Source organism: Tamandua tetradactyla, chromosome 2 (genome assembly GCF_023851605.1).
Source record: "Tamandua tetradactyla isolate mTamTet1 chromosome 2, mTamTet1.pri, whole genome shotgun sequence".
Classification (NCBI taxonomy): domain Eukaryota; kingdom Metazoa; phylum Chordata; class Mammalia; order Pilosa; family Myrmecophagidae; genus Tamandua; species Tamandua tetradactyla.
In genome coordinates, this window is record NC_135328.1 from 36,454,962 (window position 1) to 36,482,803 (window position 27,842).

At 35.0% G+C, this 27,842-nt stretch overlaps 1 protein-coding gene across 1 annotated transcript in view; it reads left to right on the forward strand.

Annotated features, from left to right (window-relative positions):
- C5 (complement C5) overlaps nt 1–27,842 on the forward strand; it is a 115,577-nt gene that overhangs the window by 47,384 nt on the left and 40,351 nt on the right. Inside the window, exons 18-27 of the mRNA XM_077143278.1 lie at nt 6,600–6,690; nt 10,260–10,333; nt 10,939–11,078; nt 14,790–15,017; nt 16,147–16,207; nt 18,501–18,590; nt 19,577–19,789; nt 20,257–20,332; nt 24,927–25,086; nt 27,683–27,778. Coding sequence (XP_076999393.1) covers nt 6,600–6,690; nt 10,260–10,333; nt 10,939–11,078; nt 14,790–15,017; nt 16,147–16,207; nt 18,501–18,590; nt 19,577–19,789; nt 20,257–20,332; nt 24,927–25,086; nt 27,683–27,778 — 1,229 coding nt within the window. The remainder of the gene's footprint in view (nt 1–6,599; nt 6,691–10,259; nt 10,334–10,938; nt 11,079–14,789; nt 15,018–16,146; nt 16,208–18,500; nt 18,591–19,576; nt 19,790–20,256; nt 20,333–24,926; nt 25,087–27,682; nt 27,779–27,842) is intronic.

Sequence of the window (27,842 nt, forward strand, 5' to 3'; positions counted from 1 at the left end):
TTGATAAATATAATGTCATGTATCCATTATTACAGTATCTTACAGAATAGCTTCACTGCCCTAAAAATGCCCTGTGCTCCACCTGTTCATTCCTCTCTCTCTCCTTTCATACTCCTGGCAACCATTGACCTTTTTATGTCTATAGTTTTGCCTTTCCCAAAATAGCATCTGGAAGGGATCATACAGTATGTGTAGCCTTTTCAGATTGGCTTCTTTCACTTAGCAATATGTATTTAAGGTTTTTCCATGTCTTTTCGTGGCTTAATAGGTCATTTCTTTTTAAGACTGAATAATATTCCATTGTGGGAATCTACCACAATTTGTCTATCCATTAACCTATTGAATGACATCTTGGTTGCTTCCAGTTTGGGGAAATTATGAATAAAGCAGCTATAAACATCCCTGTGAAGGTTTTTGCATAGAAATAAATTTTCCGCTCATATGGGTAAATACCTAAGAGCACGATTGCTGGATCATATTATAAGCCAAAAATGCTTACCTTTGTAAGAAACTGATAAACTGTTTTCCAAGGTGGCTGTACCATTTTCTACGAACAATGAATGAGAATTCCTGTTGCTCTGCATCTTTGCCTACATTACGTGTTGTCAGTATTTTGGGTTTTAGGTACTTGTATCTCATTGTTTTAATTTGAAATTCTTTAATGACATATATTGAGCATCTTTTCATAGCTTATTTGCTATCTATATATCTATTTGGGTGATGTGTCAATTCAGATTTTTGCCCATTTTAAAATTAGGTAGTTTGGTTTTTATTGTTGAGTTTTAACAACAATATATTTTAGATACAAGTCCCTTATCAGATTTCTGTTTTGCAAATATTTTCTCCACGTCTATGGCTTATCTTTTCATTTTCTTAACAGTCTTTCATAGAACAGAAGTTTTTAGTTTTAATGAAGTACAACTTATCACTTGTTTTTCTTTCATGGATCGTGCTTTTGGTGTTGTATCTAAAAAGTCATTGCCAAACCCAAGATCACCTATACTCTATCTTCTACAAATTTTTGAGTTTTGCATTTTACATTTAGGTCTATTTTGGGTTAATTTTTTTGTGAAACACATAAGGTCTGAATTCAGATTCATTTTTCTCACAAGTATATCCAATTATTCAAGCACTGTTGTTGAGAAGACGATCTTTTCTCCATTGAATTGTCTATGCTCCTTTGTCAAAGATCAGTTGACTACATTAGTGAGGGTCTAATTCTGGACTCTGTTCTGTTTCTGTGATCTAAATATAAATGCAAAATATAAAATATCTGTAACATAACATAGGAGTCTATCTAGGTGACCTTGAATTTGGCAATAACTTCTTAGACCTAACTCCAAAATCACAATTCAGGAAAGAAAAAATTGGTAAGTTGGACTTTGTTAAAATTTAAAATTTCTGTTCTGTGAAAGACACTAAGAGAATTAAAAGACAAGTCATAGAGAGGGAAAAAATATTTGCGGGATACAAGCTTAATATACAAAAGTCTATTAATTTCTTATATACCAACAATGGACAATCATCCTTTAAAATTTTTAAAAAAACCACACAATGCCATTTACATTAGCAATTTAAAAATGAAATACTTAGGTATGACTGTAACAAAATATATACAAAATCTATATGAAGAAAACTGAAGCTTTGATGAAATAAATCAAAGGTCTAAATAAATGGAGAAATATTCCATGTTCATAATTAGGAAGACTCAACATTGCTATGATGAAATTTAGTCTTAATAAAAGACTTAGTCTATAGATTCAACACAATCCCAATCAAAATTCCAGTAACTTATTTTGTTGATACCGACAAACTGATTCTAAAGTTTATGCGGAAAGACAAAGAATAACCAACCTAATTTTGAAGAACAAAGTAGGAGGATTGATACTACTTGACTTCAAGACTTACTATAAAGTTTCAGTAATCAAGACAGTGTGGTATTCTCAAAAGGATAAAAAGATAGATCTATTGTTCATTAGCATTTCTTTTCTTGTGATATCTCTGATTGATTATTTGGCCCATTGTTTATTGGGTTGTCATCTTATCATTGAGCTTCAAGAGTTTTTTTATATATTCTGGATAAAAGTATTTTATCAACTATATGTTTTGTAGATATTTTTTCTCAGTCTGTAACTTATCTTTTAATTTTCTTAATATCTTTTGAAGAGCAAAAGTTTATCATTTGGGGAAAATCCAGCTCCTCAAACTTTCTATTATGGATCATGTTTTTCTGTGTGTCCTATCTAAGAAATTTTTGCCTAACCCAAAGTCAAAAAAATTCTTTCCTATGGTTTCTTAACAGCATTGAGGTCAGCAAAGTTTTTTTGTAAAGGGCGAGATAGTCAACATTTTAAGCTTTACAGATTACATGGTCTCGGTCGCAATTTGTGGGATGAAAGCAGCCATAGACAATTCATAAGCAGATGGTCATGACTTTGTTCGAATGAAAATATTTATAAAAAAAGGCAATGGGGCAATGGCCTGGATTTGGCCATGGGCTATATTTTACTGAACCCAATCTAGAAGTTCTATTGTTTTAGTACTTACATTCCAGTTTATTTTTGTAAGTACTGAGAGAGAAAGGTCAAGGTTCAGGGATATCCAATTATGCCCACATCATTTGTTAAAAAGACTTTACTCCATTGAATTACTTGGTACCTTTGTCAAAAATCAACTGACCATATATGTATGGGACTATTTCTGCATTCTGTTCTGTAACAATGATTTATATATTTATCCTTACACCAATACACACTGTCTTGATTATTGTAGATTTATAAGTGTTGAAATCAGGTAATATAAATCATCTAACTTTGTACTTCTTTCCCCAGATTGTTTTGGTTATTCTAGATTTGTTACTCAATTGGTTAAAGTTCATATAATTTTAAAAATCAGCTTATCAAATTCTCTGAAAAAGCTTGCTGTAAGTTTGATCAGTATTATGTTGAATCTGTAGATTTTGGGAGAACTGACACCTTAACAATATTGAATTTCTGATCCATGAAATGACATCTCTCTGAGCTTATTTAGGTCTTTTATTTCTCTCAGCAATGTTTTGTGGTATAGGTATACAGATCTTGCATATGTTTTGTTAAAATGATCCCTGAGTATTTCATGTTATGTTGCAATAAAGTTCAGTTTTCAGTTTCCAGTTGTTCATTGCTAGTACATAGAATGCTACTGATTTTTTGTATACTGATCTTGAATCCTGTTCTGATAACTTTTTTGTTGGCTCCTTAAGATTTTCTAAGTAGTTAACTATGTCATCTATGAAAAAAAGCAACTTTACTTCTTCTTTCCAATCTTTACGCTTTTTGTTTACTCCTCTTACATTATTGCCAGTACAATGTTGTATATAAGTGGTGAAAACAGACTTCTTAGTTTGCTCCCAATTTTAGGATAAAAGTATTCTGTCTTCCACCATTAAGTGTAATGTTAGCTATAGTTTTTTTGTAGGTGCCCTTTATCAGATGGAAGACGTTTCCTTTAATTTCTAGTTTGCTGAGAGTTGTTGTTATTATTTTTTAATCATGAAGGATATTGAGTTTTATCAAATGCTTTTTCTGCACCTATTGGTGTTAATTTTGTTTTAGTTTATTAATATAATGAATTACATTCGTTCATTGTTGAATGTTAATTCAATCTTGCATTCTTGGGATGAAACTTACTTGGTCAGCATGTATCATCCTTTTTATGTATTCCTGCATTTGATCTGCCAAAATGTTGTTTTGAATTTTTGTGTCTGTGTTCATGAGGTATTTGGTCTACAGTTTCCTTTCCCTACAATATCCTTGTCTGGTTTTGGTATAAGGTAAAGTTGGCCTCATAAGATGAGGTGGGAAATGTTTCCTCCTCTTCCGTTCTGTGGAAATATTTGTGTAAAGTTGCAATTACCTCTTTTTAAAAAAAAAATATTTAAAATAAGTCACCAATAGAGCTATCTGTGCCTGGAGTTTTCTTTGTGAGAAGGTTTTTAACTACAAATTCAATTTCTTTAACAGATATAGAGCTTTACAAATTATTTATTTTTAATTGAGTAAGTTTTGGCTTTTTGTATATTTCTAGGAACTTGCCTGTTTCATCTAATTTGTTGAATGTATTGCCATAAAGTAGTCCATATTTCCTTATTATTCTTTTAATGTCTGCACAGTCTGTAATAGTGCTCCCTCTTTCATCCCTGATACTGGTGATTTGGGTCTTCTCTTTTTTCCAGTTCAATTTCTCTAGAGGTTTATTAATTTAATTGCTCTTTTCATAGTACCAGTATTTCATTCATTGATTTCCATTGGTTTTTTTTTAATTTTTTTTTGACTGACTTTTGTACTCATCTTTATTATTTCCTTCCTCTACTAATTTTGGGCTTCATTTGCTCTCCTTTTTCTGGCTTCTCAATGCAGACATTTAGACCATAAATTTAAAACTTCTTTTCTAATATAAGCATTTCATACTATAAATTTTCTGTAAGCAATGCTTTAACTGCATCACACATATTTTGGTATGCTGTACTTTCATTTTAATGAAAGTTCAAAATATCTTCTAATTTCCCTTGTGATTCCTTCTCTGACCCATGAGTTACTTTGAAGGGTATTTTTAACTTTCAAACCCTTGAGTGTCTTCCAGGTATTTCATCAATTTCTAGTTTAATTTCATCGCAGTCAGAGAATATATTCTGAGAATTACATTATGGTTCTGAATATGGTTTCTTTTGTGAAATAAATATTTCATGTGTCCTTGAAAGTATCATGTCTTCTACTGTTGTTGGGATGGGTTGAGTGTCCCATAAATGAAAATTAGGTCAAGCTGGCTGGCAATGTCGTTCAAGTCTTCTATATCTTTACTTATTTTCTGTCTAATTGTTCCATCAATTACTGAAAAAAAGAGTATTGAGAAATCCAAGTATAATTGTGGATTTGTCCATTTCTCCTTCCAAGTCTGTCAGTTTTTTGCGTAATTTACCCTGAAGCTCTGGAATTGGGTTCATATATATTTGGTATGTTGTGGGATTTTTTGCAATTTGATTGTGATATATTCTCATACCTTGTAAACCATCTGTGCCGGTTTGAAAGGATTTGTGTACCCTAGAAAAGCCATGTTTTCATCCTAATTGATCCTCTGGGAGCAACAGTTTCTTCTAATCCCTATTTACTACTGTAGGTTGGAAACTTGATTAGGCTATCTCCATGGAAACATGACTCAATCAAGTGTGGGTATTAAACTTGATTAGGTGGAGACGTGTCTCCATCCATTCCAGGTGGGTCTTGATTAGTTTACTGGAATCCTTTAAAAGAAGAAGCATTTTGGAGAAAGTTTCAGAACACCGCAGAACCGGGAAGCAGAGAGTCCACCAGCCATTTTTGAAAATAGTTTTGCTAAGTAAAGAGTTCTAGCTTGAGAGGTTTTTTTCTTTCAAAAATTTAAAGATAAGAAGCCTGCTATCCTTATCTTTTTTCCTCTGTATATAATATCTTTTTTTTCCTCTGGACATTTTTTTTTCACATGGGCTGGCACCAGGAATCAAACCAAGGTCTCCGGCATGGCAGGCAAGAATTCTGCCACTGAGCCACCTTGTTTTTAAAGTTTGCTGGTTTGATAAATCAGATTTGGAGATAATTCATCCCTACTACCAAGCAATATCATTCTGAGCAGTCTCCCTCAGGGACGTTTTAATACAAAAAAATGTCCCTTTGTATTACGAGAACTTTCCTGCTTGCCTTATAAGATTATGAACTATTCTCATCCATGTGTGTTCTCTGGGAATTGTTCTGCCTTCTTCTTTCTAGTAGCTCTTATCTTAATCTTGGGTCGTTGTCTCTTAAATATATGCAGTTCAATACTCAGCCAAAGAATCAATGATTCCCTCTGCAATCTCAGGAACTCACTCTATACAGCTTCCTCCCTTCTGGTACTCTGCCTCTAATAGTACACACTTTAGATTCCCCCTAATTCCTATCAACATTGCCTCAATTCTGCAAGACCATCAGGGTCTGCTTGGGTTCCTCTCCCTTCCCTGAAGACTATACATTGCTTCCAGGCAGTTCACCGGGACAGTTTTAGAGTTTTGTCTAATACATCTCCCTTTTCTCAGGGATCACAGTCCTAGGCTGCTTATGTTCTAATGTCTGAAAATTGTTTGATATATTGTGTCTGCTTTCCTAGTTTTTAAGGCAGAAGGATACATATTAGCCTTATTGTCCATCTTGAACAGAAGCAGAAGTTCTGCCCATTTTTATTAAAGTAAATGTAAATAAATTTCTGAGTTAAGGCAGAGAATCACATAAAGCCTTATTTTATAATGTAAACATGATTACTGTAATTATAAAAATGCAAATGGCTTTATAAACTGATTGGTAGCTTATATAATCTCAGGAACAACTTAAGAAACAAATAAAATTGTTAATGATGCTTTTATGTTTTATTTGTCAGTGCTATTAATGGTGAAATCTTAAGGTCTTTATTGTTCTATTTTGATATCACTAAACAAAATGTTTTAAAGATCATTAAGAAAATACTTAAGTTTAGATTAATCGCCATATTTTAAAATTTGGCTATAAGTAGAATTTATCTTGTTTTTCCATAATTAAATATGCTTTTTTTTTCAGATATAAAACCCATGTTACCAGTAACCAAGACAGAAATTCGGAGTTATTTTCCAGAAAGCTGGTTATGGGAAGTTCATCATGTTCCCAAAAGGTATTATATTTCTTTGTCATTCCTCTGAAAAATGTGGAAAAATGCAAGTATTATTGCCAAAAATGTGGAAACTACCCATCTCCCAATAGTTTGTGTACTTTGCTCTTGTAATTGGCTCCAGGGCAGAATTAACTATCGGTAAAGAAGGCTACTATTCCATCTAACTTCATTTCACTTCAGTAAGCAGTTACTGAGCACAACTATGTGTCATACACTATATTAGTCAACTATTTTCTTCCTAGAATATCTGTACTAAAAAAAATCTGACAATTTCTTTTAATTTGTTATTGCAAAATATAGCATATGTATATATATATATATATATATATATATATATAAAGCAAAGAAATAAAAAGTAATAATTTTCAAAACACATTTAAACAAGTAATTACAGAACAAATCCCAGAGTTTAGCTTGGGCTACCATTCCACTATCTCAGGTTTTTCCTTCGAGCTTCTTCAAAACACTGGAGGCTTGAAGGAATATTAAAATAGTGATTTAGCAGTCATACTCATTTGTTAAATCCTATTTTCTCTTCATTTATTCTCCTTCTCCTTTGATCCTTCTCTTAATCTATAGAGATCTTTGGGCAATGTCCATATTGACAGTTTCATGTTGAGAAAAGGTGTCGACACTAAAGGATAGAGGGATTTAATTAATTTATAATCTTGGAGAGGCTGGTCCCTCTGGGTTTCAGGATTTATCTGACCTAGGAACCCTCTGGGAATTATAGATTCCAGGAAAGGAAACTTAGTGCATGAAACCTTTACAGAGTCTCAGTTCAAGCCCTAGATGTTCTTAAAAGTCAAAAGGAGTCACCAAACCACGGCAATTAGCACTATCTCACTGAAGTTTGCATAAGAGTAGCCTCCAGAATAGCCTCTTGGCTCTGTTTAATCTCTCTTGGCCACTGATGCCTTATTTTAATACACTTCTTTTCCCCCTCTTGGTCCAGAAGATGTAGTCAATCCCATGGTGACAAGGCCAGGCTAATCCTCATGAGTCGTGTCCCACGTTGTCAGGAAGATATTCACCTCTAAATGTCATGTGCCACATAGGGGAGAGGGTAATGATTTTCCTTGCAGAGTTGGGCTTAGAGAGAGAGAGGCCACATCTGAGCAACAGAAGAGGTTTCCTGAAAGCAATTCTTAGGCCTCATTATGGGTAGTCTTAGTTTCTCCCCTAAAGAAAAAAGTTGCATAAGGGGAAGGCTCAAAATCCAGGGCTTGGCCTTTTTTCTTGGGAGACCCCAAAAGTTGAGAGGGTACCCAGGGTTTCCCAGATGGGAAAGTTTAAAAGTTCCATATATATATATGGCTCTTTGGCCATATCAAGGGGTTCTACCACTACTATTTAATTATCAGCCCACCATAGTCTGAAATGTATCCTGGTATTACATTAAGATATACAGAATTACAAGACCTCATTCCCATTCTGGACTCCAGGAGTTTGGTTGTTTAAATGAGCTATCCAGAGAGGTTGATTTAGATTGTGTGTTACAGAAAATTTAGGTTCTAGACTTAATAAATCTCTCTATTTTTGGTCTCACACAGTAGGTGAAGGTCTAGAGTACAAACACTATCATCTTTTACCCCGTGTATTCTGATTTACCTTAGTCCCAGCCACATTGGCTGCGTTTGTAACTCTAATCGAAACCTGATCTTTTTTTTTTTCTTTGTTTGTTACTTTATCTGTTATTTTATATTGCTATGCTAACTTTCAGGGATGCAGCACTCCATTTCTGGTTATTAGGTGTCATGAAGTTACTCAAAATTACAGGGAAATACCAACTGATACACATATAGTTCATTGTCTCAGAATCTAGAAATACATTTATAACTTCATCAACACATTTCACCAACATTGCCTTTTTTTTTTTTTTTTTTTTGGTATGGGCAGGCACCAGGCATTGAACCCAGGTTTCCAGCATGACAGGCAAGAACTCTGCCACTGTGGCCTGCCCAACATTGATTTCTAAGAAGATAATTTTTTGTCTTATTCAAGTCCTTCATTCAATACTTTTTATGAAATACCTACTCTGTATCAGGCACTGAAAACAGCTATGAATAAGACCAAATCTCTAAGCATCACCCTTCCTAGATGGGCTCGAAGCACCAACTTTCCAATGAATTGTCAAGACATGCTTTTAGTTTGCCAAGGCTGCCAGAATGCAATACCCCAGAGATGGACTGACTTTTATAAAGGGGATTTATTTGGTTACAAATTTACTAATTTGGGAAGACACACAAGATATCTGCTGGCCCCCTCTCTCGGCTTCTGGATTCAAACAGCTCTCCCCGGGGCACTTACATTTTGCATCTCCACACCTCTGGGTCTGTGTGGGCTCTGAGCTGAGTTGTCCTGGGCTTTGCTGAGTTCTCCTAACCTGTTTCTCTCTTTTCTGATTTCTTCTTTTAAGCCCCACTCATTGGGGAAGTCACTCTTCTTAGCTGACCACAGATGTAATCAGCCACAGATGAAATTCACATGATTTAAGTCCACTGCAACAGAAAAACTAGGCACAATCACCTGGCCAAGGTGACACCTAAACCTAACTACAACAGCATGGAACCGAAAGCCTTGCAATAACCTCCAAATAAGTCTCCTTACCTCTAATTTGTTTCCCTCTGATTCTTCCCCTACAGTGTTTTCATTTCATTTGACATATCCCCTTACCTGACATTTCCTCTTGCCAGCCTCAACACTACTCCTCCCCAATCCCTCCAGTGACTGAATTAATTACCCCCCCATGAACCCTATTGCATGTATCACACAGTATTATAATGGCTTATTTACTTGTCTGTCTTCCACATTAAACTGTTAATACTTTGACAGCAAGAACTAAATTCAGATTCCTGTTTTATATTCAGGACCTGACCAAAGCCCTGGCTTGTAGAGGCACTAAAATAAATGCATTGAGTGAATGCACACTGCCTCTAAACTTTTTCAGTGTTTTGTTGGTACTGTTATTACAGTGAATTGCAATTTATTTACTTAACTATTCTTTCACTAGACTGCATGCTGCTTAAGAGCGGGACTATGTAAGTGCTGTATACCCAATACTTGGCACTATACCTGGCACAAAGTTGGTGATCAATAGCTGCTGAATGAATTAAAAGAATATATAAGATTATTTTGTCATAAATTTTTAGTTATATCAACTTTGTTATGAGTAGTATAAAGATATATTGATTTTCTTCACTATTTTCGAACATAGTACACAATGGACATAATTTTTTTGTGCTACAAGTTTTGATTTTATACATGTTTCAAAGGCATCATTCTGAATTTGAATTCTCATCATAAGGGTACAATGTTTAAAAACATGGAACATGTAGGAGAGTTACTTATTTTTCTTGCTTGCTTTTTCCTCAACCAGATAAGAGTTTGTCTCCTTCTGACATATGTCTCTCTTAAAAGTAATATGAAGTTTTGATTCCTAGAGCCCATGCCAAAAAAAAAAAAGTTGGATAAAAGTAATATGAAGTAAAAATGCTGTTAACGGATGTTTGTCAAATTGGGTTGATCAATGTTGCATAGTATCTGAATATTAACATTTTAACTTCCAGAGCCCAGTTGCCCTTTGAGCTACCTGATTCTCTAACAACCTGGGAAATTCAAGGCATTGGCATTTCAGATAGTGGTAAGTAAGCTTAACTTATATACTCATTTTAGGGAATGATTTGATTGGCAAGATGTAGTCCTTTGTTATTGTCTGTTGTGTAAGTTTACCCAGGATTTACGTGGTATCAATTCTGAATATTTCTCTTTTTTGAAATATTTTGAAAATACCCACATCTTTGAACATGCTTGTTTCTTCTTTTGCTCTTCTACTAGACCTTTTGTGGTGACTTAGCACAGATACTTTATAAATAATTTCAGGGTTGGTGTTCGTTTGCTATTTTTTGTCTTTACAAAATCTTGATTTCTAAAATGTTATACCTTTGAATGGAGCCTATAGTGAATATCATAGAAGGAGGCTTTGTGCTTTAGTTGATAAATGTTTTCATGTCTTAAATAGAATTAAATATTTGTTGAACAAATGGATTTTTCTGATAATACCAAGAACCAGCAAAATAAAGATCCATGAGTAGAAAATTCAAGGACATGGGAAGGTAGTGCAGAGAGAAACATGAAGTAATATTCTTTTAGACTTGAAGTAAAGCACATATGAGATATTTTGGTGGTAATAAAGTGTTATGGGAATTTTCTAATATGCTTCTGCTTTGCTTTCACTTGGGGCTAAAGGTATATGTGTTGCTGATACTCTCAAAGCAGTAGTATTCAAGGATGTCTTCCTGGAAATGAACATGCCATATTCTGTTGTAAGAGGGGAACAGATACAATTGAAAGGCACTGTTTACAACTACAAGACTTCTGGGATAATGGTAAGTAGGTATTTGTGGTATGTTAGGATAAATGGTAAAAAGGAAGAATACTTGACTTTCTGATAATTCTATTAATAAAATTATCAAATGCAAAAATTAAAATTCAACTCAGAGCAATATAAACTGAGCACTTACAATGAGTATTGTGCTAGAAACACAAGTTAATAAGTGAAGGGATGGAGCAAGGAGGCAGGGTTACGATTTATTCATATTACTCCAGTTTAAAGTAGACTACAAGTGTGTAAGATAATCAAAATGCTGTAGAAGCTCAGAGAAGGATGAGTTCGCATTTAGTTCATTAATTATCCTGGATTCTGAGTTTCTTGTTCTCCTTGCTTCTAATAACCCTTTGCTTCCCTCCATTTTTGTTGTTCATTCTTTCTTTTTGCTTGTATTTTTTGCTGTTCATTTTTATCTTCATAGAGCTTGTCATTCTCTCTAATTCTTGATTTCGAGCATCCCACCAACAGAGCACAACCTCCATCCTATCCTTTTTCGCTCATTACCCCTAGTACTTTCATAGCTACTGCTATCCAGCATCACTGAAACTATCAATTGACTCTATCATTTTTTTATTATTCATTAGCCCTCTGCTGTCTTTACATCACTCCTCACTCAGGTTAGAATCCATGCACCATCGTTATAATTACACTGTTGCAAATCATGCCCCTATTATAATTTTATGCAATAAAAATTATGTACACAGTGGTGCACCAGTGGCTCAGTGGCAGAATTCTCACCTGCTGTGCTGGAGACCCAGGTTCAATTCCTGGAGCCTGCCCATGCCAAAATATATATATATATGTACATAGTTTGGAATAGAATTATTTTTAAATCTCTGTGATTATAAGACTAAGTGGCAAACAATTGCTTCTGGATTTGGTTATCATGACAAATATTATTTATATACAATTGATAAAATATATTATAAATTTCTATAGTTATTAAACATAAAAATTAAAATTTTCTTAGAAAACATCTCCTAACGAGATGAATGGGACTTTTTCCTCTGTTGGCTTATTATCCAAGGATAAATATTGCTTACTGCTGGACTGAGGAGGGGTTCAGCATAAGTTCTATTCCTATTTTTTCATTTCTATAGTGATAAGTAGTCCTTGTTTAACCCGATATAATCAGGAAGGTTGGGAAAATAAAAATATTGTTGATTTTATGATCCCTATATCAAGACTTTTTATTGATAAAATGAGTTTTATCTTAAACCGTGGAGCTGCACATTTGGCATCTGTAATCTGTTTGCCTTATATTGTAAAATCACTGTTATAACAAAGATAATCAGCCAATGTAAGACTTGCTTTTTGTCATAAAAAGTTTAACTTTTTACTGAATCATTATATTGATATTTCTTTTCAGTCTTCAGTGTCTTAGAGAAGCTGGAAGGAAATACCACACCATACTTTGAAATTTGACATAAAAGTACTTGTTAAAATATACTTTGAAACTTATCGCTTTGTTGTATATATATTTCACAATTAAGATGGTTTAAAAAAAGGAATAACTTCATTTTTCAATTCAAATCATGTTAAATAAAACGTGTCACCCTTAAAACATCTCAAATTGTAATTCAGGGTAGAGATGTAAATAGGTAGATAGGTTAGAGAGATAGAACACAGAGGCTACAGCCAAACCCTGGTCAACTGAGATCAGTGGGGGTTCCTCAGCTCATCCAGTCATACGCGCATAAAATAGATATGTGTGTGTACACCTTAATTAAAATTGCATTTCTACTAATATTACCAGATCTTTCCATGTCAATATATGCAGACTACTTTATTACACTAACAGCTGCATAAAAATTCACAAGATGGGTTTACTATAATTTACTTAACCATTTTCCTCTTGAAGATATTTGGATTTTTTTCCAAGTTTTCACTATTTATAATTGATTTTGCAAAGACGGGACTTATGTGTATATATCTTCATATACATGCATGGGTATTTCTTTGGAATAGATGTTTTGTTTTGGAGTAGAGTAACTGGATTAAAAGACATATACATTTTACCTTTTGATAAACCTTGCCATAATTGCTTAACAAAAGGAATACATAAATTGGCATTTTTTTTTACTGACAGTGTGTGGAAAGCCCTGATCCCTCACGTTCTTAGTTGTAAATTTTTTCCCAATCTGATAAAGAAAAAATGGTATGCCATTAAAATTCTCATTTGCATCACCCTGATTATTAACAACGTTGAGCCTCTTTTCATTTGTCTGTCAGCCTTTAATTTCTTCTTTTATATACTATCACATCCTATGTTACTACCTTCATATCCTTTGCCTGTTTTCCTACTGAGTTGTTTTTTTTTCTAGGGTAAGTTACCTAGCCTCTCCTTGCCTAGTTTCCTCATCCGAAAAATGGGATAATAATAATACCTACCTCATTGTTGAATATTAAATTGGCTAGTAGTGCCTGGCACACAGTAAATACTCAATAAATGTTTACACTTGTTGTTTAAAGGGAAAGGGCACTTTGTATGTGATGACTATTAATCCTCTGTTGGCTATAAATGCTGCTGGTATTTTTTCCACTCTGCTACTTGTCTTTAACTTTGGTAACAGTATTTTTATTTTGTATATTATATAATCTGTATCTCTTTTCCCTTTAGGCTTCTTGGTTTTGTGTTTTAGGAATCTTTTCTGTCCACAATTTAAAAAAATGTTTTTCTATATTTTTTTCTACTCCTTTTATGGCTTTTGTAAACAAATTTAGATTTTTTTACCTAAAATAAGAATGTAAACTTTTTTCCCAAAATAGATAGGCAGTTGTTGTAGTTTGCTAGCTGCTGGAATGCAATATACCAGAAACAGAATGGCTTTTAAAAGGGATAAAAAATAAACAAATAATAGGGGGAACAAATGTCAAAATAATAAATTGAATAAATTGAAATACTAGTGATCCATGAAAGGGGGTGGTAAAGGGGTATAGAAAAAAAATAGGGGAAACAAAGGTTAAAATATATTGGGTAGATGGAAATAGTAGTGGTCAATGAGAGGGAGGGGTAAGGAGTATGGTATGTATGAGTTTTTTCTTTTTATTTCTTTTTCTGGAGTGATGCAAATGTTCTAAGAAATGATCATGGTGATGAATATACAACTATGTGATGATATTGTGAGCCATTGATTGTACAACAAGTATGGAATGTTCGTATGTTAAGAATGTTTGTGTTTATATGTTTTGTCAATAAAAATTTTTTAATGAAAAAAGAAGAAATGCTTTCACAACAGTTTGAACAAAGAACTACAAGAGCGCCCATCTAATTTAATAGATAACAGTCTAACGATGCTGTGATATTCTTGAGTCATCTCTGAGCTTTCCGGACATTGACAAATTTGACAGCTTTTGCATATGGTTTTTCTTTCTTTCTCTTTTTTTGTTAGAGCAGTGGGAATATATGTAGTTCGTAAGCATGTATAGCTATAGTAATATTCTTTCATCAATTGTAACAAATGCACCACACTAATCCAATGTGTTAACAATAAGTGGTACATGGGAACTTTGTATTTTCTGCGTGATTTTTCTGTAAACCTACAGTTTCTCTAACTTAAAAAAAAACAGAAATAAGCTTTCTTTTAAGCCTTAGACTCTGCAGGATTACTTTACCACTTTTAAAGCACCTTGTTTGTAGACAGAGTTGTCTGCAGACAAGTATAGGGAGACAGTGTATTGATACAATTCCTCACTTGTGATATTTCAGTTCTGTGTGAAAATATCTACTGTTGAGGGAATCTGTGCATCAGGAAGCTCAGCCTCTGGCCAGCAGGGGATGAAGTCCTCCAGATGTCAGCCTCAGAAAATAGAGGGCCTCTCCAGCCACGCGGTGACCTTCACTGTGCTTCCTCTGGAAGTTGGCTTCCATAACATCAACTTTTCACTGGAGTCTTCATTTGGAAGAGAAATCTTAGTAAAAACATTACAAGTGGTGGTAAGAAAAAAACATGCTTTTCTTTTTACTGATTCTTTTTAAAAACACTGTTTCTATTATAAAGAAAAAAATACTTGCTATTAGCAACTTATTCTTAAATGGTTCAGAAAGAGATAAAAAAATGATAAGGCAAATGTGGTAAAATGCTAACTATTATCTTGGCAGAAGATATCCCATATTTTTTGGTACTATTCTTGTAACTTTTCGGTAAATCTGAAATTATATTAAACATGTAAAATAATATTTGCTTATGATAGTAAATATAAAGATACCATAAAAATCATTAATAATTCTACCACCCAAAGATGTCCAGTTTGAACAACTTGGTATATAGCCTTCAGGTTTTTACCTCTCCAGCTCATTCAGAAAGTGTAACTTGAGAATCTGTGTGCCAGGTATTACACTAGGTACTAGAGATACAACAATCAGTAACACACAGCAATTGCATTTAAAGAACTTACAGTCTAGAAAAGTTTCCATTTTTTAAATGAGTAAACATATGAAAAAAAAGCAAATCATCATTTATTAAGTATAGTTTACCCACACTCTTGAGAGTTTTCATATTGTTAACACTGGTTGAATGACTTGCCAAGAGTCACATGCCTAGTTAATGACAGAGCTGGACCTTCCTAATCTTTTATCCTCTGAGTTCTGTTTTCAGCCATGAAATTCACATCAGTAAACATTTCTGAACTTACTTTGTGCAAGGCACATTTCTCTGCATCTTTGCATGGTGATACCTATGCACACTCCGGAGCCATGCTGCCTGGCTCCATCACTTCTTAGCAGTGTGACAATGGATAACCAATTCGAGCTCTTTGTGTGTTAGTTCCCTCATTTGTCAAACAGGGGTAATAAAAATAACTATCTCATAGTATACAAAGCACTTAGATCAATGACCTGACACATAATAAATAACTTCTATAAAAGTGATTGATATTATGGTTATTCAGCTAGCCAGAAAATATCATCCCTGTGTGTATGTATATAAGCATTTATTCGTACTTTGTCTTTTACAAAGAAAAAAAAATTTTAATGGGAAAAATATTCATGAATAGTTGATCCAAAGAATTCAGGTCATACAAATTTAATTATGCTCTTAACTGAATGTTTCCTGCCTTTATTTTAGCCAGAAGGTATCAAAAAGGAAAGTTATGCTGGTGTTACTCTGGACCCACAGGGTATTTACGGTAGGAAAGTGACTTCATGTTTTATATCTTGTCTTTTGTGCTAGAAATTAGAGTGCATATGGAACTTGAAACATTATTTTTCAGAATGTTAATTATCTAGAATCATTAATTTCACTTCATTCATTTCCATTCTTGATAGCATTTGTTACATTATAATCTGGATGATTTAAAACAAAGAAACCTAATTCCACTAGTTTTAAATGCAAAGCATGGAAATAATAATCACGATTTCCTTTATATGTCAGTCATTTTAGATTCATCATCATAATAACATACAATATTTTCAAATAGAACTACCAGTCCAAAGAACACCGAAGGAAAAAATCATTCACCTAATTATTTAACATGTGTTCCTTGAACACAATGAAGTTAATTCATCATTTAACAAATCCATTCTTTATCACTCTGCTTCCCCGCTTTTCCTTCAATTACGGTATTCTGAATCTTTTCAAAGTTAGAATTTTGCAAAAACTTGAGCACTGAACCAAAGCTTAAATACATATATATTTATGAAATTTAGAATGTTTTCAGTTAGTCCTTTTTCTTTCAATAAATGAAACAGGCTGCCTTCGTCCTTATTAAATCATTAAAATTTATCATACTGTTATATCAAATCATTTTTCTGTGATATAGCAATAGGAAAAAAATGTTTACTTATAAAACAAGGCCACTATATTCAGAATGTTATTTTCCTCTGGGAAAGCAAAGAATTGAGACTCTCTACATTTTAAATCAGCTGGCCATCATAAACTGAATGTCTTCAAGAGAGTAACAAAAAGAAAAATCCAACTATGTATATAGGTCCATACAATAATTTTTTCTGTAATTTTATTTTCACCCATCTCCTCCCAGCCTACCCATGGTGAATGATTTATGGGGAGAGATTTTACAGTTTCGGGGCGGGGTTTGGGACCTCATCTAGTAACTACTTCAAGCCTCTGAGGGCTTTTAGGGTTCTTTAGCTTCTCTTATTACTCTATTTTTAAAAATGTCTCTATTGTTATATGTATATTTGATTTATTGCTTCTGTATGTACATGTAGTAGTCCAAAGTATGCTTCCATCCCTCCGCTAGTAGCAGATCTCCACTCCATAAACAATACTGTAGTGAACGTCCTTATTCACTTCCTTTTAAGAATCTGTGCAAACATTAATTTGGAGTATATATTCCAGGAGTGGGACTGCTGAATCAAAAGGCACACACATCTTTAATGCCATTTATTTTGTCATGTTGTTCTCCAGAATGGCTATACTATTTATACTTCCCCAAACAGTGCATGAGGTTTCTCACTTTGCCACATCCTCACCAACTCTTGGAATTAATCACTTCTCTAAAATGTGCCATTTTGAAGGGTATAAAGCGATATCTCATTATTGTTTTAACTTGAATTTTTCCGATTATTAGTGACCTGAAGCATTTCTTCATATACTTGGTTACTTAGGCTTTCTCTTCTGTGAATTGCCTATTCATATCTTTTGCACTTTTTTTGATTTTCCATTGGGTTTTCTTGCTTATTTCTTGTTGATTTTGTCTCTGAGGTGCTTCTTTGAGCAACTGAAATAATAATAATGGATCTATCATATGGAACCAGGGTTCTTGTGGGAACCCAATGTAATAAAGCATTTAATTATTGAGAGTGCCTTGTGTTCTCTGTCAGTACGATTAATATTATTGTTTTTAGAAATAAATCCAAGATAACCACACAATAGATGTGAAGAATGCTCTGATATGGGCATTAGACTGGTGAGAAGGATAAAGGGAAAGAATTTCAGGACATCCCAAGGGAGTCAGTATTCACACATCCTTGACTAAAGAGTTACGTGTTAGATATTTTTAGATTTCTATTCCAGGAATAATTCTTTCTCTTTGGTATTAAACACCATGTTCCTTTTTACTGGTGAATAAGAATTATATAATCTATTTATTTCCTTTTCTGTAATGACCAAGAAATTTACATAGATTTAATGTGTTAAACAGACTATGTAAGTCTAACATTTGATTAAAATTCTCAACAATTTTTAGTTTTCTTTTAAAATTTTAATAGTGTTATTATAGAAGTGTCTTTTACTTCAAAAAATCCTTTGGGGGTGGGCCATGGTAGCTCAGTGGCAGAGTTCTCCCCTGTCATGCCGGAGACCCGAGTTCGATTCCGGGTCCCTGCCCATTACAAAAGAAAAAAAAAGAAAAAAAAATACTTTGGAAGTAAGTACATTATAAATAGTTTGCAAAGTAGATTGTGGTAATCTTTCCAAAAGAGCACTGTGTACATTCATTATATATTTTTTAATTTCAGGTGTCATTAGCAGACGAAAAGAGTTCCCATACAGGATACCATTAGATTTGGTCCCCAAAACAAACATCAAAAGGATTGTGAGCGTAAAAGGTAAATTAGCAAATGCCATTTGATTGCTTATTTTACTTTCTACTTCAAACAAAAATCAAATATCTTCAATATTATCCTATTTCTCCACTTCTCTGCTCAGTAGCACATACAAATCCACCTCTGGGAGAACCCCACTCCCCATCCTCACTTTTAGACCTCAAGACCGCTTTTTCAATTACCATCTTCCATTGGCTCTATTTAAGTAGAGTTAGAGGGTAGAGGTTATCTTCAGCCCAAAGAGTTTTCTAAAATGAGGGTGCAGCTGCTTATAGACTTAAAGAACATTCCATGGTCTTAGAGTCCAGTCTTGCTCCAGAAAAGGTTTTTTGACCTCACATGGCCCCAAGAGAGCAGCACTACTGTACTAAGGGCAAATCCCAGAGGGGTTCTCTACCATTGGGTATGTTTACAGAAGTGGCATCCTCGGTGGGTTTTCCCTGGCCTCTAACTTTTACAATCCGATAACGTATAATCAAAAAGATCAGATGTTCTGACTGCATTTTATTTCAGATAAAACCTAGGAATCATAGACTGTTAGTGCTATAGGGGATCTTTTTGATCATGTGAAATCCTACTCTTGGATATATGAGAAAGTGACATACTCAGTAGCGCACACAGAGTTATGGGTAAAGCTACCACAGCACTCCCAGTTTAGGCTCTTTGCTTTATTTTGCCTAATAGATTGATCAATGTGGTTCCTAATAACTAAAACCCATCAAGTTGAGTGGCAACTAATATCATCTATGCACTGTATTGTACCATCTTACCACTATATTCCAGTGGCATATTTACGTCTTCTTTTGTTGTTCCTTCTAAAACCATGTCCCTAGCCAGATCTTTTTTCTTGCCCCAGTTCTGAGAAATAATTCAACTGCCCATAAAAAGGGAAGAACACAGATGGATGCCTATTTCTTAGAATGTGCTGTTTCTTGCTTAGAAGTTCGTAGACAATGGTAATATCTACTTTGATTTCTTTTTTGTTACAGGACTGCTTTTGGGTGAGGTCATATCTGCAGTTCTAAGTCAAGAAGGCGTCGACATCCTAACCCACCTCCCCAAGGGGAGTGCAGAGGCAGAGCTGATGAGCATTGTCCCAGTATTCTATGTCTTTCACTACCTGGAAGCAGGAAATAATTGGAATATATTTTATCCTAACTCATTGACTAAAAAGCAGCATCTGAAGAAGAAATTAAAAGAAGGTAAAAAAAAAAAAAAGACTATTTCACATAGCTTACATAAACATCTTGTGATTTTTAGACTAATGTTTACATTAAACTAATATTTAAGTTGTTAAGAATTACATTAAAACTTCATTGAAAAGCATTTTAGCAAAAAAAAAAAATCACGAAGCAGACTCCATAAATAAATACTGTATCTGTAGAAGTTTGGCTTAACTTAGCAAATGCCTGGATAAGAGACAAGGCACTTGCGCTCCAAACTCTACAAAGCACTTCCTTGTTCTTGAATAAGATCAGAATGTTCTACTTGATAATTCCCAATTCAATCAATTTTTACAATTCCTTTGAGAAGTTTAGCTTTGGCCATAGAGTCCATGATTACTGCCCAACACCAAAGGAAGTTTACCATTCCCTAAGGCTGACAAAGTACCTGCTGAATAGGAATGGAAGTCATTGCAGCACTGTGTTCTTTTTCTGCTGTCTCTTAGGGATGGTGAGCATCATGTCCTACAGAAATGCTGACTATTCTTATAGCATGTGGAAGGGTGGAAGTTCTAGCACTTGGTAAGTGGAGGGGTTTACTTATATTTTCATGTAGTGGTTGACATCTAGAGATTTACTAATAGTTATGATTAATTAACTAAAGAATAACAACCATAATGGAAGCTCCATTTCTCAGTTGTTCAGGCTAAAAGCCTAGTCATCCATCACTCTTCCTTTCTTCACAATACACATCTGATCTGGCAAATACTTTTGGCTACATCTTCAAAATATATCCTGAATTAGACTACTTCTCACCAACCCCACTACACTGTCCTGATCCAAGCCACCATCACGTCTCACCTGGATTATTGCAATAGCCTTCTCTGGTCTTCCTGCTTTGGACCTTACCTCTCTTCAGTCTATACTTGACACAGCAGCCAGAGTAACCCTGTTAAAACAAAGGTTGGTTCACATTACTCAAAGCCATTCAGGGGCTTCCCATTCCACCCAGAGTAAAAAACAACTTCTTGCTGTACCCTACAAGGCCCTACATGCTCCAGGCCCACCTCACCTTCCCAGCTAATCTCCTGCTACTCTTCTGCTCTTTGGTTCCACTCGAGCTCCACTGGCCTCCTTGTTGTTTCTTAAACATGCCAGGCATGCTCCACCTCAGGACCTTTGCACTGATTATTCCCTCTGTATTGCTTCTCCCCGGAGATGTCAGCATGTCTGGCTCCCTGACTACTCTTAGGTCTTTACCAAAAGTTACCTTCTCACTGAAGCCTCTCTTAATCATTCTATCTAAAATTATGACCCCTCCCACCCCAAAACTGATATATCCTTCTCCCTTACTTTCTTTTTCTTTCTTGCATTCATCACTAATATTCTTACTTTGCTTATCTTACTTATTGTCTGTCTCCTCACAATAATGTAAGATCCACTTGAGTAGCTCTAAGGATTCCTAGTACCTGGTATATGCCTACCACATAGTAGGTGCTCAATAAATAGTTATTCAATGAAGCATAATAATTTCCATAATTGTGACTATTTGAAGGAAAGACAGTCTGAATTAATTAAAAATCCATGTGGCAGTCTGTTTTTAGACAATATTTTCATGCTTTTGACAAAATATTTAATGAAACACAATGTGCCAGGTGCTTTACATGCTTTAATATGAAACACATTAAAAGTGTTTGCAACCTAGAATAACTTAATTTTAGACTATGCCACTTAACTATTGAGAGTCCCCAGGACTTTATCCTTGGCTTTATTCTTTTCTTTAAACTCTCCTTATGTAATCTGATCTTTACCCTTTGCTTCCATAACTTCTTTGTGGAATCCATGTCTCAGGGATTACCTTCTTTACTAAGTTCCAGCTCCACATTTCTAGGTGTCTGGGGAGCCAAACATCCTTCAACCATAATCTATACCAAATTCATTTTTCCTTTCTCTAACACACTTCTCCTCTATTGCACAGCAATACTCTACACTTTGTCCCCTGCCAAAGAAGTCGGAATCATCAGTAGGCTTTTTTTTTTTTTTTTTACTCCTTCCCCTTCTTTTGGCTCTATATCCAAATAGTCACTAAGTCCCAAGGATTGTTCCTTAGAATTGTGTCTAACATATGGTGTTCAAGTATGGATGACATAATTTAAAAGACACATAGATCCCTGGAACATGCCAATCATGTTGGCAGGACAACAACCAGGATGCGAGGGTGGGAACAGATGTCGATGCAGACTGGAAACTGCCACAGCAAGAACCAGGAAATAAATGCCTGAAGACCAAAAACCCCCATGGAAGATGTGATAGCTTCTCGGTGAACACCCAGAGCCTTTCAAAAGCATTGAGGCAAGACTGAGTGGATGATGTTTGGTCAGAAACATAGACACACTTGAGTATTGTCTTAGACCCAGCTCCACAAATTCCTTGAGAGGAAGAAATATATACATAAAGGAAAATAGCGAGCACCTGAATACCTGCAATTTTTTTTGAGAAATACAGGGAAGATATAAAAAAGTAAAAAGAATAATAAATTATTCATGTTAGCAAAACCCAAAATCAAGAACTGTGAACATTTTTTATATTCGCTTAGTGTTTTTTTTTAAGGAGGAAAACATTACAGATTTAGTTGGACTTTTCCCTTTAACCAGAAGCCTCCATGTTATTCCTATCTACTCTACCCCAAGGGCATTTATTATCACAAGTTTGTGCATCCTTCCTTTCATATGCACACGTATGAATTCATATGGTGTCCCTTTTTGTGTTTTTAAGTGATCATAAATAGTATCATACTACAGCTGTCACTCTTCAACTTGCTCTTTCCTTCAACGTTTTTTAGATCTAGCAATATTTATATAGGTAGGTCTAGTTCATTCCTTTTCGTTGCTGTATAGTATTTCATTTTCGAAATATATGACTTTTTTTATCATTCCCATTTTGACAAACATTTAGGTTTTTTCCAATTTTTTACTATTACAAACAATGCTGTAATGAACACCTTTATATGCCACCTTGCATGCTTTTATGAGAATTTCTCTGGGGATATCCCAAGAGATGAAATTGCTGGAACATAAGGCATGCACGTTTTTGGTTTTGCCCGACTTTTTTCTCCCAAGTGGCTTAAAAATGCTTTATGACTATAAGTTTAGTCCCAGACCCTAGGGTAAAACTTGAAGGCCCAAGCCAGTCTACATGAAGACCCTCTAGAGCTAGCCTAGGATCTAGAACAAAAGCAAATTAAATACCCTACTCTTTCTCCTTTCCTCCAAGCCAGATTTAAATTTAGAATTTCAGGCCAGTCTTCAAGAGACTGGTCACTGCGAATAAGACAATACAGAAGCTGAAGGAAGATATATTTGCTTCATTGTTAGAGAAGATCTTTTAGATACCTACTCCCTCATTTCTAGGTTAGGGTAGACCAAGGAAAGAGAGATGACAAGAACTTGCATCTATTGAATACTTACTATAATCCAGACACTATATGAAGCATGTTTATATATTTAATCCTCATAATAAGCCCACGGGAGGTGGGTACTGTTTTAATTACCATCTCCATCTTCAGAGATGAAGCTGAAGCACAGATGAGGTACATAATTGACCACATAGCTGATAAGTAGATAGGCAGGTTGGCAGTCTGACTACATTCTAATGCCTAATTCCTAGCCTAAAGGAAAAAGAGATTCCAAAAGCTAAAATCCCAAGAGAACCCCAGTATAAAATGTGGGCTAATCAGTGTCCTTGCACATGACCAATCCACAGAAGTATTTTTCCTCTTTGGAGCAGAGTCGGGGATTAAGTGGAGAAGAGCATTCCATTCTTTCCCTTAAATGCCAACAGAATAGAAAATGAACTTCCTATGTCTCCCAAGATAGAATTAGGAAAAGGGACCCAGTGTGGAGAGGCAAGTTTCAATTATCATTAAAAATTTTTTTTTTTTTAGATAAAGCTGTTTGGGTAAATGTTGGGAACAATTTAAGTGTCCATTGTTAGGGGAAAGGCTAGAGTAATTCTGGTATATCTGTACCAAAATACTGAAATTTAATGTATAAAATAATTTTTGAAAAGGATGGAGGAACATTATATATTAATATGGCTCTCCAAGGTATAAATGTAAATATTATCCAACTGTTTGTTGTGCATGGGATGGAAAAGTAAACAGGAAGACTATTTACTGCTTGTATTTACACTTTATATTTACTGCTTGGGAGGTTACACAAGAAATAAATAACAGTAGTTGATTGTTAGGAGTTGGATATATTGGATGAAGGGAGTCTGGGGCTGGAGGGAGACTATTTATAATATGCCCTTTTATGGTTTTGGATTTTTTTAATATATGAAGCTTTGACCTCTTGGAAAGATTAGCTTAAAATGTATTTTAAAAGTGAAAATGAAAATAAAAATAAAACAAATTTAAAAATGAGTCTAAGTGAAGGAAAGAGGGAAGGAAAAGCCAAGTAGGCTGGGTCTCAGAGACATTTGGGAATTCTGGAAAGTGAGCAGCTCTTGGGCAACTGGACTGAGTGAAAGAATGGAAGGAGAGGAAAGGAGATGAAGGAAGTGTGGGAATTATGAATTGGATCCTCTCTGATATTCTTTGAGAGATATTAATAGAGAATGAAATTGCTTTTTGACTAAGTAATAATAATAAGGTTTCCTTGTGAGGTTGTGAGTTCTTTGTCAATGGCATCGTTCCAGGAGAAGTTAGATAAACACTCCCAGGGAAGTTGGGGGAGGAACTCATGCCTCAAATAGGGATTTAGATTAAATGGTCTTCACAAATTTTAAAATCTAAGATTTTAAGATTTTTCTCTTCTGTGTCTCATGTTAACAGGTCTGTGCCTTGACTCAAAAACATTTGTTTCACCACTCTGGTCCTTAGTTTAGTTGGTAAATTTTTTTATCATCAGGAATCAATTTTTTTGCTTGTTTTCTGGCCAACAATGCTGTAATCTCAGAAGATGTGCTGTAGCATTTTTCTATTGAATGTGTTGGAAATCTTTCTTAGCCCTTCCTTTCCATTATATAATAAGTGATGACAACTTACTTTGGAACTGTAGGTTTTAAATGTTATTTTCTTTTAAAGAATAAACATTGTATGGACTAAAACATCCCCTAAATTGAAGCCAAAGGGATTCAATGTCTAAATATTTATTTATTTGGTTTTGTCTTAAAGGTTAACAGCTTTTGCTTTAAGAGTGCTTGGACAAGTACATACATATGTAAATCAGGACCAAAATTCAATTTGTAATTCTTTATTATGGCTTATTGAGAATTGTCAATTAGAAAATGGATCTTTCAAGGAAAATTCCCAGTATCAACCAGTAAAATTACAGGTAAGGAAGCCAAATGTACAAATTAGCAAAAAATTAAGCTTGAAAGTTCCCTATTTTAGAAGGATGTAGGAGAGGGAAAAACAAACAATCCTCCAAGAAATTCCTCATGTACAGGCAAAGAATATGAAAGGCCTTCAGACAGTTCACTATAGATCAGATAAATGATATCTTAGACATCTTGTTTAATAGTCATTCATAGCTCACAGCGGGTGAGTGTTAGAGAGCTCAAAATGAGTAAAGGTACGAATTTACCTGCCTTCCTTTGGTATAGAATCTGTACCTAGGGCGCAAAACCTTGTTACAGGTCATGATTACAAGGCATTATCATGAAGGATAGGACCCTATTTATACGCCACTGTTAGTAAGAGATATTGGTGTCAGTTTATAAAATTTTAAAAAGCATCAAAATGTATTTGACATTAAAATTTATTTACAAGCTTGTATTACAAACTAATTACAATATCAGTCTATGACCTTCCACTCCTTAAAATGTTTCTTTTAGATTCAATAGACTCTTTTTTCTTTCAGCCTTCCCTACTCTAATCCCCTTTCATATTTGACGTAAGTGGCTTCTGTACCTAGCAGTGGGTCTCATGATTGTCTTCTGTTGCACTAATAAAATTAGGGCTCCCACAAGAAATGGGGACCACTGAAATCATTTTGGTGCTATTTCAGAAGTAAAATACTATAACATTTTTTTTCTTAAGACACCCATCCATCCATCCTTCCATCTGTCCATTCATTCACTAATCAGTCACTGAGCACCGGACACACACAAAGGAAAGGCCTATTAGGGATGGGTCAATAGAAGGAAAAATGTACCAGATGATATCTCTGTCAAAAAGGAGCTTGCACTCTGGTAGGGAAGGTGAAGTATAAATACTAGCAACTCTAATCAAGATTATGATTTGGTGTGTTCATTTATTTACTTAGTATTTATTGAATGTGTGCTGATAGCTACATGTTAAGGACACAACAGTGTCTGAGCCCTGCAGTTATAGAGCTAACAATCTAGCAGGGAAGCCAAACATTTGAGTAAGTCATTTCAAGTGTATGATATACAGTAAGAAAACAGAGATATAATTACATTGAAAGACAGCATCGACCCTAGATTGGAGGAGTTAGAACAAGGACTTAGGAGGGAAGCAAGTAGGAGGGAGGCAGGAAGAGTATTCCGGAGTTAGAACAAGGACTTAGGAGGGAAGCAAGTAGGAGGGAGGCAGGAAGAGTATTCCAAGCAGAGCAAACAGCATCCCTGGCATTTTGAAGTGGAGAAAGAAGTGGGTCCATCCAAAAAGCTGGACCCAAGAGGGCTAGGAGGTGAATAGCATGAAATGAATCTGGGCAGGTAAATAGAGGTCACTTCATGGAAAGTCTTATAAGCATTGCATTGAAATAACACCACCATAATAGAAAAAATATGGAAGATCAGAGACCAAATAGTGCTTCAGTAAGAGTTGGCATTTTGACAGGATTGAGAAGGAGGGGGAGAATTTGAATGTGGTAAAGAAGTATGAAATGGGGCTGGAGTTGGGTTTTGGGGCAGGCCGGTGAAGGCATACCCTTTTACCCAGAGACCCAAAGCCTATTTGAGAAACAGCAGGGAGTTTAACTGGAGTACATGAAGGGAAAGAGTGGGAGATAAGGTTCAAGATAGAAATTAGAAACAAGTCATTTCCAACCAATTCAATTGGCTAAGCCTTCAATCTTGGGGCTTGCCCCTATGAAGCTTATTCCTGCAAAGGAGAGGTTAAGCCTACTGATAATTATGGCTAAGAGTCACCCTCAGAGAAAACTCTTTAGTTGCTCAGTGTGGCCCCTTACTCTAAGCCAACTCTGCAGGTGAACTCACTGCCTTCCCCCCACCACAACCATGTGGGACATGTCTCCCACGAGTATAAATCTCCCTGGTAACATGGGACAGACTCCCAGGGATGACCATGAACCAGCATCATGGGGATGAGAAAGCCTTCTTGACCAAAAAGGGGAAGAAAGAAATGAAACAAGATAAAGTCTCAGTGGCAGAGAGATTTCAAACAGAGTTGAGAGGTTATCCTGGAGGTTATTCTTATGCATTATGTAGATATCCCTTTCTCATTTATGGTATATTGGAGTGGCTAGAGGGAAGTTCCTGAAGCTGTTGAACTGTGTTCCAGTAACCTTGATTCTTAGCTTTTACAATGTGACTGTGTGGTGGTAAAACCTCATGTCTGATGCTCCTTTTATCCAGGGTATGGACAGCTGAGCAAAAAAAAAAAATGAGGATAAAAAAATAAATAATAGGGGGAGATAAAGGGTAAAAATCAGGTAACTTGAAATACTGTAGGTCAATAAAAGGGAGGAGTAAGGGGTATGGGATATATGAATTCTTTTTTCTTTTTCTGTGGTGGTGCAAATGTTCTAAAAATGATCATGGTGAAGAATACACAACAATGTGATGATATTGTGAGCCATTGATTGTATAATATGGTTGGACTGCATGTGTGGATATTTCTCAATAAAAATAATAATAAAAATACATTAAAAAAAACCAAGTCATTTCACTTTAAAAACATTTCTCTTTCCTTTTAAAATATTGCTTTTTTTTTTTTTTTAGGGTACCATGCCTATTGAAGCCAAAGAAAACACCTTGTATCTTACAGCTTTTACTGTTATTGGAATTAGAAAAGCTTTTGATGTCTGTCCCTTAGTGGTAAGTTAGAATTTTCTTACTCTAAAACCCATTATCTACTTCTGTTCCATAAACAGGTGACCAT